This window comes from Amblyomma maculatum, chromosome 2 (assembly GCF_055883805.1).
Source record: "Amblyomma maculatum isolate TAMU_Amacu chromosome 2, ASM5588380v1, whole genome shotgun sequence".
In the NCBI taxonomy this organism is placed as follows: Eukaryota; Metazoa; Arthropoda; class Arachnida; order Ixodida; family Ixodidae; genus Amblyomma; species Amblyomma maculatum.
The window spans coordinates 19,674,271-19,687,727 of record NC_139345.1 but is presented as its reverse complement, the minus strand read 5'-3'; the positions used below and the strand labels follow the sequence as shown (position 1 = coordinate 19,687,727).

Below are 13,457 nucleotides of genomic sequence, written 5' to 3'. Positions count from 1 at the left end.
GCTCTCGAAGCTGCTCAGGCTGGTTCACCTCACCGCAATACCAATGCCTCCGTCACGGGTCAGCCGAAAATGCAGTCATGTATAACAAGCCCAGCTTTCTGGGATACCTTTTAATTGTGAGAAAACAGTGGGATGTTGAAAGATTTACTATCAGACACATGTTGATTGATGGATATTGTCTTGCAATGAGCAGCAAAAATTTACTTTTATACGCTCGCACCGAGTAGTTAAAGCTGCTATTGAAAACCGATGGTGAGCGTACTATTTTGTTTAAACGCGAGGCAGCTGTGGAACATTTAAAATAATTTTTTGAGCATATACTATTAGAAATAGTCTAAGATTCTATGTGCAGCAAAATTTTGCTACCATGTTTGTCCTGCGCTCACAACGAGTAATTAATACTGTCATATAAGAAAACAATGTAGTGCGTCTTTTTTTTTTTTTTTTTTTTTTATAGCCAACAAGAACTATACCTGTCGTGGGATCTGCGGATGTGTTGAATGTTATGGTGCATTTATACGATATTAAGAAAAAAATATTACGTTCAAAAATCTTGGCCTGAATTCATTCAAGATTTATGGGCATAAAACAATGTGTAAGACATACCAGGTCGCGGTACTTAGACATCGTCGCAACGAAATGACACTTGTGTTGTTAGATCAGAGTCAGGCATTCACAGCTACTACTCGCACTCGTGCGATCGATTTTTCAGTTCTCAAGTTTTCGCTCATGGCGGATTAAACTTCGGCTGCTAACATGGTCAAAACGAGCAGGTGTGCCAGCTTTGGCAGAGTCGAACGCCAAGTCTGAAGCGGGGCACGTTGCAGGACGCTCCAGTGAGAAACTGCCACGTGCCCACTGGCCTACCCACCTGACGAATCAATTTAATTAGTGATGGTACCAAATGCATCCGATAGTCTTCTGCGACAGAGTATATGCCAGAAAGCAATGCTATCACTGCGAGCGGGCACGCCTGGTTTTACACGACTATCGGGTCGTCGCAGAAGCCAGGAGAAAAACAAAAAGCTGAGAGCAAAAGAATACCGAGAAAAGAAGGTCGGTCTGCGGAACAGCAGAAAGCAAGGTCTTTCCCGTAGTACGTTCACGGAATCCAGAGCAGTCCCCCACCGTCCGACACGGAGTGACACACGACACCGCAGCTATAGAAACGGAAGGGGGGGGGGGGGGGGGGGGAACCAGTGACAGCACACATCAGAGGCGACGCCGACGAGGAGAAAGCGGAAGCAATCTGCACATAAACAGGAAGTAAAAAACTCTCATCGAGAGCCTGGAAATGCCCGAAGAAGAGACGAACGACAAAAACAGAGGGGGCACAGAAGAGGATGTGCGTGTTCCTGAGGCAGAAGCAATGACCCAGTCAGCGAGTAAGTTGGTCGCCGGCGCGGGTGACGAAGACGGCTGACGTTTCGCGAGCGTGACGAATGGAGGGTCGCGGATGAATCGCAGTTCCGCCGCTGGATACGGGATGCGCGGACGTGTCGGGGGCGTCGTCGCACGAAAGACAGCAAGTGCGCCGACGCGGGCTCTTCAAAGCAGTGAACGCGCGTTCACAGGTCGCACTGAGCGTGGTGGAAGGAAACGTGCTGACGCGAGTTTCATACTTTCATTCTATTCTCTTTAATTCACGGCACGTCTACAGCTGTCAGGGATTTGCCTTCTGCATGAAACTTTTCTTTTGTTTTTGTCGCACTGTATTTAGCGCACTCAACGAGCGAACGAAACAAAACATACCGATATCTTTGGTCTCGGAGAATAGGTTCAACAAATAGCTCACAGCTATTATCTATATTGGTCAGCACACAATTCAAATGATAGCCCTTATTTCAAACGCGCACACAAGCGATTGTCACCCCTTATGAAAATCGAATTTTCCTTTTTACTTCCTTTGTTTTTCCTTTTTGCTTCCTGAACAGCCTTCCTATAGACTTTTCCTTTCTTTTGACTAAAGGAAGTTTCCTTTGAGCTCACCTTGTTGAGACTTTCCTTTCTTTTGACAGAAGGAAGCTCATTTTTAAACTGGCTCTCTTTGGCAATATTAATAATGACCTTCCTTTGTTTTTCCTCAAGTAAAGAGAAAGTTCTCTTTATGCATCATACCTTCTTTTTTTTTTGTTCTTAAGCGAAAACATACGAAGCTCATTTTTCTTTTCAGCTATACTTCTCATTTTTTTTCTTTCATTAGTACCCCTTGCACTTTTTTAACTTCTGAACTTTTTTGAATAAACCAATTATACATTTATCAAAATATACAAAATCGCATTCGTTTCTTTGTTGGGCAAGTAAACATCATTTTAATTTTTTTTTTTCATTTTATATTAAATCCATGCTTTTTTTTTTTTTTTTTTCACGCGCTAGATCTTATTTTTAGCGCAAGTTTCTTCTTAGTCACCACACAAGGACCAATAATATTCACCACCTTCCTTCCTTTGTCCTTAAGTGTAAAGATAACTTTCTTTTCATTCATTTCTAGTGCGTATTTTTGTGTGTGAGGCATTACTTGGTCTATTTCTTGCCCCTCTGAATTTTTTAAGATAAAATATAATACATTCAAGAATTTTCATACATGTTAAAGAATGCCAGGTGGTTCTAATTCATCGCTTTCGCAGCCCGCTGGTTCGATGGCGATGCATGCGCCAGACGGCATGTACATACATCCGTGACCGCTGCTTCAGCACTCTGACACGGTACGCAACAAAACTCGGCGCAGGGCTGGCAGGGTTCGTCAGTATTTGCGTCGGCATTGCAGCCTGGCAACTCTTGGCTCGCAGCGACGCCAAGGGCGACGCTGTTAGCAAGCGCGGCCTGCTTCCGTCGTGATTTAGTGCACTTCGGTACGGCGCGACGTTGACGTCGCGCAAGTACGCTTTTACCGTGGTGGCATTTCCAGTGCGTTCGACGGGTAGGCGGTTACCGCAGCACCATCGATAACGGCTTCAAAAGCCTGCAGTTAAATGCACTTCACGATGTGCCTAGTACCGGATGTCACATTGTTCACGAAAGTCAAGCTCGTTTACCTCCTATCACAGTTTAAAGACCAGCAATTAATACGTCAGCGACGTCGGTACGACGGTACCACCACGCAACCACGCACAGAAGCCCCCGCAGCCGAGGTTACGAATACTGCCAGTAAAACCAACGTTCTCACGGCGAGTAAAACCAATGAAGATTGACATACACCACAAGAATTCCGCAACAAAAAGAAAGGGCGCTGCAGCTGCTTGTGGCAATAATTTGCTTAAATTATTTTGTGTTTTGTTACGCATCACATATTACTACTAAAAAAACAAACGTTTAAGGTTGTTTATAAATTATAAGTTTTATTTTGAAAGTTTGTGAAGTTTGCAAAAATGCATTTAAAAGTTTGCAATGTCGCTTGAGACTCTAGCGCTATCGTTTTCGTGAAAACAGCCGGCGGCATGCTTCACTATGTGTTTCATGACCGTAGGAAGTTGATTGTTCGCGTTCGTTGTGTTCGTCGTGTTTTCTTAGCGTGAGTAGTGCAAATGGCCGATCATGTCTTGGTTAAATGGGCGACCGCTCAGAAGTGGGACGTATACCCTGTAAGAAACCTACAATCAAAAGAACTGCAGGCGAAACTGATGGATAATCCAAAATACTGGAAGATTATTCCAAACCAAGGAGTACTACATGCCCAGTGGAAGGAGGGGTCGTACTCTCCTACGTTCACTCTCGGAGTGGGTAAGTAGTCAAACGTCTCTTGTCTCTTTTCGTATTCGTGTCTTAATAATGTTTACCTGTGAAACACCTTCCTTTGCTACTCGCGGTGAGTCGTGTCGCGAAGTCGTTTACATGCCCGCATTACGACCGCATTGTGTTAACCGGCAGGTGACAGTAGTGCACATGGTGAAAGAGGTAGACAGTTGATTCCGGGAATTACGTGAAATTAAAACAAAAATGCATAATGAACTGAATTTGCGGAAATAAGAAGTAGAATAAACGCGGCTGCTGTCGTTACGTGGACCTGATTCTCCCTGTTTACACAGCAAATGGCAATTCTCGGTGTTTCGTGATAACAGGAGTAGGCTTCCCAATTTGGGCTCTAAAAAAAAAAAAAAAAACACCCTGCCCGCATCGTCGTCTCGGAACGGTGCGGCATGGAGAATGGCAGCTCCTTGATTATTGAAGCTGATTTAGAACAAGTTTTAAAGATGCCCAGGGGGCTCGTTCCGAGACAATTGGTAGTGTAGCAGCGAAACGGACGCTTTCACAGCTGCAGGCGACTGAAGTTTAAGCAGATAAAAGAGCCTAACGTGTTGTCGCATTCATTTACTTTCATATTCATTTGTTTGTTTCTTTTTATTGAAGCGTCAAACATGCTTCCTTTCTTCGCTACTAGCCATTCCTCAGATTTCGCGCAGAGAGAGAAAACTTTTTTAAAAAAAGGGGGAAAAAAAAAGTGTGTGTGGTGGGGAGGCAGTGTGTGGAGTCTCCATTCTAAGACTCCAGTCGCCTGGGCTGCCGCTTTTGCCTGAGTTACCAGCCTACGCTGGGTTGCTAGGTCAGAGCATAGCAAAGCAAGCAGTGATATCAGTTACCAACAGCATAATGCTGCAATGATTTTTAGCTGCCGATGTAAAAGTTGCTCCCAGTGCATGGGGTACGGCCAACAGGTGGAAGGGCACCGCTCTCTCCACTTCATTTTCAATGCTGCCGTTGCACTTTGCCACTACTTCTGGATGAGGCTATCTGCCACGGGATCGCATGCTCCCTTTCATAAAGCTCACGACTGTACATGGGTACAATCCCAGCTTTCATGGCCGCATTTCAGTGGAGGTGAAATGCAAGTTGACTGTGTACTGTATAATGTCATTTGCACATTAAAAAACCCCAGGTGAGCCCACCACTACGGCATCCCTCATCGCTATAGCTTAAGTCGCTTTGGGACATAAAACACCATGAACCTACCATAAAGCAGAGTGGCTATGTTTTACGGTATGCGTGGGAGCTCAAACTGTTTTTCTAGAAATGCATCCTTTGTTTTGTCCACTACTGCTTAAGTGGGCATTCTGCCCACTTAAGCAGTAGTGGACAAAACAAAGGATGCATTTCTAGAAAAACAGTTTGAGCTCCCACATTCTGCCCACTTGAGCAGTAGTGATGCTGGATGGTGTCAGCTCGCAGTTAAACATTACCATGTCCTTTTATGTGCCAAGGTTTGCTCAAGGGCTAATGTTCCTCCTTAAGAAGTGTTGCTTTGAACCCTAAACAGTGTCCATGCTACGTTTCTCTTGTCAGTGGTCTTCATTTGGTCACTATTTTGCTAATCTCATGTGTGGAACCAGATATCTGCACAATGCGTTATACTGAATAATTTTTGTATGATGCATTTGAGTGCAAATACAATTTAGTGAATAGACCTTGCCACATGTCGTTTTGCAGGAAAGCTGCAGCTGTGACAAAATGTCTAAGCCAACAGATGCAAAAAAGAGAGTCCTGGAGCTTGAGGATGAAGTGGGGTCTGCAAAAAAAAAGAATGAAGAAATATAAGGCCGCAAGAGATGAAGCACGTCAGATGCTTGGTATGTGATCGCTTTTTTCTGAAGCCATTGGAATGCTGATCTCCATTGCCATGAGACTGAAATTATTTGCTGTGTCACCAGATGCTACGTAAAGCATAACAAATTCAAGTGCTAACTCTTAAATGAATAAGACATCTTGGTCTGTAGCACGTCCTAGTAAAAGCACCAGTAAGATTATGTTGCTGCAATAAGGTTCCCCCTACACTGAGGATTAGGATTGGTGTTCCTCCTGTAGTTGTCTTTGCGACACATTATAGGTGGTGTACAGTAGTGCTCAGCTACACCGTGGCGCTGCTGCATGACGCCACCAACCACCATGCTTGCAGTGCACGTAGCAGATGAACTGCTGCCACTCCTGCTCTGCAAGCATGCTTTGTTTGTGTTACAGTGACTTGCGTGTCACATGTCATTGCTTGGGATCGGCATGCATCTGATATTGAGCCTGTTGTCGTATGTGATAGCTGCATGAAAATGCATGGTAAACAAATGCCACTCAAGGTGAGCACCTGTGCTGATTTGTGCTGCTCAAGCCGAGGCCGAAAAACGGGCGCGGGATTGGGTTCCTTTCTGTTCTGGAGTGGTCGGTGACAACAACGCTCCAGTGAACCCGGAGAGCTGCATTAGGTTCAAACACATTCACGGGGTATAAGTTGTAGCCAGATGGCTGCGGCAGGTCTGTGATGCTCTTGCATTACTGTGGACGGCGTATCTGAATGGAACCCTTGATTCCCTCAGATTTTAACCTCAGAGTCTCCTGCAAATGATGAGGTGCATCTAGAATGAGCGCAGGAGGGACAGCAAAAAATCTAAATTTGTATGAAATTATCATATGTGGCCTCGTCCTGTCTTGGACCTTGGAATCCTTATGGCATGCGCTTCATTTTCCTGTGCCATTTTGGTCACTTAGGTGGTGTTTTTTTTTTTTTTTCACTACAGGAAATTTATGCTTGTCCAAGCTCGGCACCTGGCTCAGCAATCTGCCTAACTTAACTCGGTCACTACACCATGTTAGCAAATGTCGACACGAAAGACAGACACGAGATAGGTGAAGCATGGGCTATCAAGTATCAGCTACACACTCGAGTGTCAGCCTTTGTCCAAATGTATGGCGTATTGCTGCCGCCATACATGTATATTGCATGCTGACCTCTTCAAGGCCCTTGCTACCGACAAACTGTTTCAGGGATGTGATCTGACTAACTTCTGTTAAAGCGCTCACAGCTATCTCGGCATCATCATTCGCACCCATGAATTCATTCTAAGCAATAGCAGCACCCGTCAGTTGCACTGTAGTTACAACGTCCACCGCAGTTAATTCAATCCAGGCATTTCCACAGCGAACAAAGAGATCAGAAGTGGGATGTCAGCATTGGCTTCATCAATTGCTATCAGCATCCCCTAGATTATGTACCGCTGATAGGGTGCCTTGAGTGCGTGAGTGATGCCAGTGTCTAGCAGCTAAATTTTGAATGGCGCATTTGGTGACAGAAAAGGGTTGGTCATGCAGTCAAGGGCAAAGAAAAGGCTTTTCTCCTGTGGTGAATGTTACATGGGCTGCTGCTGCTAGTGATGAAATAGTATGTTTTGTTCCAGCTTTCCTTTTTTGTTTTTTTCAGATGTTGCTGAGCTGGTCAATCAGCTGACGGAATCCGTTAATAATGCTGCGTGTACAACACAAGCAGTTGTGCTGCCAACCGAGGCTCAGGTTAGTTGCTTTAGTCTAGTGTCTGCATTGTTGTGCTCATTACTGCCTTTCTCGATGAAACTTTTTTAAGGGTCACACAAGAACTTGGTTCTAGCTTTATGATAGCACTGCCACAAGTCATGCATTTCCATTGAAAAGTGTGCAGGGATAGGGAAACGAGGAGCTCATTATCCATGTGAATGAAGTCAGCAGTCACTGAATTCAGAGATAGGCAAGAAGCAACGCTCTTTATGATTGGTTGGCTCTTAGGGTTTAATGTCCAAAGCGACTCAGGCTATGAGAGATACTGTAGTGCAAGGCTCTGGAAATTTCGACTACCTGGGGTGCTTTAACGTGCACCGACAACACAGAGCACACGGCCACCTTGCGTTTCGGCTCCACTGAAAAGCGACTGCCCTGGCTGGGATGCTGTTTATGAGGCTGGGCTCACAGACTGCATAATTAGTAGCATAATGATATTTTTAAATGAATGTCAATTTGATAGAAACGACAAAAGACAGACAGTGCTATTTTCTTAAATTCGTCAAAACCACCATGAAAAAAAATCCCAACAGCTTCCTTTCATTTTAGTGACTGTTACTTCATTCGTGTGTATATTGATTTGGAAGAGTTTTTGTGAAAGCTGTAGTGATCGGAAGTGCAAGGTTACTTTTGTTTACACTTCCTGTTGAGCATACCTCGCTTGGGCTATAGCAAAGCCCTTTTCATCAGAAAAGAGATTTCCATTAGCTTGTTTAATATTCAGCAATTTCTTAGGTTATCGATCTCGGAAGGCCATCTTTTTGCACTACAACTCGAATGACGCAGCTGGTGCTCCTCTAATCAGTCATTTTAGCGACTTGGGCCAGTCATCATGGTATTCAAGCTAATGTGCATATAATCCACTTGCACCTGACAGCCACCTGCAATGTCACTCTGGCAAGTCAAAGGCAATTAACCACCATGGTATTGCCAGGAGGGTCTCCTTTGAGAAGGATTTGTGGCTTCTTAAGCTGATCCAACAATAGTTCAATTTCACTTTAACCCCTTGAGCACTATTATTTCGAGATTTCTAGCTAAAATTGCTTAAAATTACGATATCGTTAAAGGCCCCATTACATGAAAATTTGTTGTCTGTGTTGTGAGTGAAACATCAAGAGCATGGCGCTGGCAAGTGGCATGGCCGAACACACATTCTTCGATGATTTGTGTGGCTTAACGAGACCACATGATATCCAAAAGTTAGGAGGAGCTGCTAACTCCGGTCGTTCATTTGAGGTGGGAAGGTGAAATACGAATCAACATTCCAGTGCTCTTCAATGCTGAGTCAGGCTTGCTACACCTAGGCTACGCAGACATGTTGATACAGCTTGGTTAAAGCAGGGCTTTATATGTTGGGTGGTAGCCTACACTGGTCGCATCATACCCTTAAAGGCGGAGCTTAAGTGTCCCTTTAGTTTTTATTTTTACTGCTGGTTTCTATTGGTAGTGTAATAAAAAAGGAGGTATCCGAGACAAAAATATTTGAACCAGAAACTAAGTCAAATGAGCGCAGTGAAGTTTATTGCTCATTACGTGAAAAATCAACTGCCCGTCAATAAGCAGCAATCTAGTCGAGTAACATATAGCGAGGTAACTGGAAATGTTTTACAAGGGACGACCAAGGGGTTTCATCGGAATGTTGTCAATTTTCATCCACTGACACAGAACTCGCAATAGTATCGTCTGAGCTGTCATCATCTTCGTCGGAAGAACTACTCATGTCATCACTGTCGTCTTCACTTCCCATAACAATGCAAAAATTGGTGTCTGAACCATCTTCGGATGGCGAGGATGGCAACGAAGAAAAGCTTCTTTCCCGCGATGACGGGCCAACAGTGCATGCGTTGCCTCTACCAGGCACCATTTTTCTCATTAAGGCTGCTTAAAAGGCTTTCAAGCGGTAGAACAAAAAGCAGTTAACGGGTCAGTGGTGCCATCTGTCAAATGGCGCATGACCTAAGCCACAGAGGAGCGCTGTACTCACCTAAAACTCTCAGGGTGAGGATCTATCCTGCAAGGACAAGCACTCGTCCAGAATGGCTTGAGGGCATCTTTGCAAGGACGAGCTGCTTGTCCAAAGCGCTTGAGGGGCTAAATTATGAAAGCTACCTGTGCAAGCTGGACACTAAATGTTGCCTCAAAGTAGCACATACAGAGCAGGGAGTGCATGCTTTTGCTAAACCTTCATTGGCAGTTCTTTTAATTGGTTGAGCTTCTGATGTACGAAAAGGATGTTAGTATTTTTAAACAGGAGGTGACAATGTGGGCACTGTGCTCTGTCTAAACTGGCTTTTAATGGCCTTTGCAATGTTAATGATGAGTAAATCCCTTTGTTTTCTGACTTAAAATCTTTTTTTTTTCTTTATTGTTGAAATGCAAGCATAAATTAGGTCGTTAAAAAATCTTATTTCTTGTTTTTTCTTCTGCTATAGCAATGCACTATTAGCGCTCAATCCTTTGCGGGGCATTATGTGCCCTCTTTTTGGCTAGTTACTTTAAATACATATTACACAATTGTCAGGTTACACTAATAAAAATGTTAAAAGATGTTTGGCCTGATTCAAAATTAGATCAAAACACCGCTCGGGAAGGTGTCAAAAACATCCAATAGTTTTCGTATGCCTTCATTGTTGTACATGTTGAAGTACGGCTTCTTGAATGTGTATTTTTACTTGCAAACAAATGACCTTAATTATGCATTTTGGGGTTTCTTTGAATGTTCTTAAGCTGGTCTAAGTTTTTTGTTGTTTGTAAAGCCCCTTCATTTTCTTATTGCATATCAAGGAATATTGTTGTATGTTACAATACTGGTCATAGTACTAATATTTGCTTTTTGTTCTTGCAGGTGCACATTGGCAGCAATATTATGGTAAATCAGCAGTTGATTGACTGCATGAAACTCAGTGCGGGCAATCAAGCAACAAAGTTTGCGTGTAACTTGGTGCGGGTTGTGTTCTCACCCGAAGAACTGGAAGAAAGCTCACTCTATGGCCGTGTCTGCAATGCCCGCAAGGAACAAGCTCCAAAAAAGGCACTGGGCTGCCCAAAATTGGATGCTGTTATCTGTAAGTCCTCGAGCTCATAGCCTGTGCATGTGATGCAAGAGCATTCTGAAATATTGTCCAAACAGCTGACTTTTCAGTGATGGTCAGGGCCATAATGCTTGCCTTAATGCATAATGCTGTGGTGCCTGCATGGCGCTAACACTGTCCGTGCTCTGTATATTTAATTTACAAAAGCTAAGGAAGGCTGGATGGACTCTAGCTTGTTCATTGCAGTCATGCTTCTAATGTTTTTTTTTTCTTTTTGCAGCCTACACCTGCTTGCTCAATGGAGTACTAGCCAAGGTGGTCACCGGCAGTTGCGCAAGTTTGCACTGGGATTGTGGACAGTGATCCAATTTTTTGTCGCAGGGTCTTCGAAAGCAGGCCTAGTTGCAAGGCCTAAACAGAGGAAGTACATCTATTCAAATAAATATAAGCTCATACAAACAAATGTTTCAGTCTGAACCTACTTCCTTCGAACATCCACCAAATATCCCATAGTCATCATTCCTTCGAACTTCCTTTGAACCAATAATTGGCCACTGCCTGTGAACTCAACTCAAACTGACAACGGTCTGTTCCCTGGGAGCTCAAAGGAAATTCACAGGAAATTCACAGGATGGTCAGAGAAAGTTAATTCACTGTGAATTCAAAATCAGTAGCCAATTCTCAGTTCAGAGGAAGTTGCTTCCTTCTGACTTTTTTGAGTTCACATTGAACTCAAAGGATGTTCCCATTTTTATAAGGGACCCGAAACTAGCAGGGATTCGTATCGGAGTGATCAAAGTATCAAAATCGTGCCGTTACTAAAATGAGCTCCCATTTCTGAGCCTTTTTTTATCGCCGAGGCCTTGTCGCTCACAGCAACCAGCCACTGCTTACGCGGACTGCTCAAGAAATTTTACTGTCTCTTCACGCAGCTTTCTGAAAATATGGTAAAACATTACAATCGCCGCGTTACCGACGCACAGGTCGTTTGTACCGCAACGAAGCAACAGCTATGCGTTTATATATATATATGATGATAGATATAATCCTTGGCCTCGCCGACTGTTGCCTTCTTTCCTTCATCTATTATAACGAGCCCCCTCATTTCCCCTTCATATATATATATATATATATATATTGGCGAGCGACTGCTAAGAAGTGGACCATATTTGAAAACCTCGCTGAAAATCCGTGAAGTGAAACAGAGTAATGCTCGTGTAAGGTTTATTTGCGTCTTTTTATTGAGTATATTTAACCCAAACATGTTATGTTGATGAAATATTCATAAGTGGCACTGAAGTTCATTGTTCGTTCACGCGCGGCGGGCGCTGCCGCTGCTCAAGTACGTTTCTTTCCTAGTAACGCATAAACTAAGTTTGGTTAACATGTGGTCTTAATTTTGAAAACACTTGAAAATCTCCAAAATGATCGAGCTCACTCAAGGAAGGCGGTATGAGAGGTACGTGTTGGCAACTGCTTTTATGTCAAAAACTGAGTTAAGTCCTGCGATAGGAAACGGAACTGTATACGCTTACATTCCCTTGGAATCCAAGTGGTTACTTTTTTAGAGGCCATCGGTTATCCTCTCTTCGCACTGCATGTCCTGCCCATGCCCATTTCTTCTTCTTAATTTCGACTAGAATATCAGTAACTAGAGTTATTTCTCCGGCCCACTCTGCACACTTCCTATTTCTTAATGTTAAACCTACCATTTTCCGTTCCATAGCCCTCTGCTTTGTCCCCAGAACTTTCATTAACCTCCATGTTGCAGCCCCATAGGCCAGTACCGGTAGGATGCAACTGTTAAACACTTTCCTCTTGAGTGATACCGGTAAGCTGCTAGTTATATTGTTCGAGTACCTACCAAGTGAACTCCATCCCAGTCTTATTCTCCTAGTTATTTCCCTTTCGGGGTCCCGACCTGCGGTCACTACCAGTCCTAAATAGACATATTGGCCTACCACTTGCAACGCTTCGCTACCTATTTTAAACTGCTGTTCATTTCCCAGGCTGTTCGGCATTATTTTAGTCTTCTGCGTATTTGGGTTTAGAATAGGAGGACCCAGTCGGTTAGGGGAATAGTGTAATAGCATGGCCCGAGTGCGCATGCTGAAATTAATTGCCGCGCACTCCGTCCATTATACGCAGAACCCCGCGCGTGGCCTTGTCGCCCGCTATTACACTATCCCCCAAACCGGCTGAGTCCTCCACTCTTCTAAAGCTCCCTAGTAGCGCAGGCGCAACTGGCCTCGGACCTGGTGCAGCTCAGCGCAGAATTCGATTTTATGCTTGATTACATGAAAGCTGTCAACATCTCAAGACCACGTAGTTATAGTTAAACAAAAACGATTTCAAGCATCGAAGGGAGCCACTGAAATTAATAACGAAAAACTTGATACTTCTAATATTCAGAAATGTGGCGCAACAAACACAAACACAACAGAAGAGACACAACACACGCGCGCACTACCAACTGTAATATGGATCTGAAAACACTTCCTCTTCACCACTCCTCTTCTTCTACACTCAAGTACATCTTCTCATCTTCCTCTTCTTTGCCAAGGGGATATTGGCACTTTCTTCCTCGCAGAACATAAACATCGTCCAAGCATGGCAGTCACCAATTCTACACTGTCTTGTTTCTCCACACCTCTGCTTTGCCCAGAAACTCATACCACGCTGGACAGTCACAAAGATCGCCACATAGTCACATAGTCACACACTAATAACCACCACCACACATTTACAGTAGGACATGTCCATCCTCAACACATCACTTGTGAAGATTGAAAAACTTTAACCTGCCAACGAAGTCCATGTACTTGAGGGAAAAAGATTCTTTAAACTACCATGGCCACAATGCGTGAGAGGTGTCCAAGAATAACAGCTTTAGGCCAAGAATAACAGCTTGAGGCCCGATAATAATCTCGTTCTTTGCATTACTCAAGAGGATTGCTCAATAAAAGTAAATTCTTTTCTACGTTAACTCAACGAAGCTTCACCAATACATCTGTCTTCTTTCTTCTGTATCCAGTACGCCTCTAAAATTTCGCGCGCCATCTTATTCCGACTCTTCCCTAAAATGTTAAGCCTGCTAAACAACGGCTCACACTTTCACTTCTGACAGTGCAGGGGTAA

The 13,457-nt window shown here is 43.8% G+C and overlaps 2 protein-coding genes and 1 long non-coding RNA gene across 5 annotated transcripts in view; 2 read left to right on the top strand and 1 right to left on the bottom strand.

The window, feature by feature from the left end:
• by (focal adhesion protein tensin) overlaps nucleotides 1-13,457 on the bottom strand; it is a 293,064-nt gene that overhangs the window by 121,963 nt on the left and 157,644 nt on the right.
• The window catches only part of LOC146198103 (uncharacterized), a 59,806-nt gene that overhangs the window by 25,997 nt on the left and 20,352 nt on the right, over nucleotides 1-13,457 (top strand). The gene's annotated exons all lie outside the window — the stretch shown is intronic.
• LOC146198104 (uncharacterized) lies at nucleotides 3,449-11,054 on the top strand. 2 transcript variants are annotated; one of them, XM_084593427.1, is made up of 5 exons: nucleotides 3,449-3,720; nucleotides 5,422-5,561; nucleotides 7,178-7,266; nucleotides 10,133-10,352; nucleotides 10,600-11,054. In XM_084593427.1, exons 2-5 carry the CDS (start codon nucleotides 5,459-5,461, stop codon nucleotides 10,680-10,682), a joined length of 495 nt encoding a protein of 164 aa, XP_084449553.1. In that variant the 5' UTR covers nucleotides 3,449-3,720; nucleotides 5,422-5,458; the 3' UTR covers nucleotides 10,683-11,054. The 2 variants fall into 2 exon arrangements, with proteins under 2 accessions (XP_084449553.1, XP_084449552.1); XM_084593426.1 differs by lacking the exon at nucleotides 3,449-3,720 and having other exon boundaries at nucleotides 5,164-5,561.

Bases quoted from the DNA above. Each gene is read 5' to 3' on its own strand.
- LOC146198104 (XM_084593426.1), top strand. From the start codon at position 5,408: ATGTCGTTTTGCAGGAAAGCTGCAGCTGTGACAAAATGTCTAAGCCAA. The intron at 5,562-7,177 runs GTATGTGATCGC...TGTTTTTTTCAG, and splicing joins TGAAGCACGTCAGATGCTTG to ATGTTGCTGAGCTGGTCAAT. The intron at 7,267-10,132 runs GTTAGTTGCTTT...TTGTTCTTGCAG, and splicing joins TGCTGCCAACCGAGGCTCAG to GTGCACATTGGCAGCAATAT.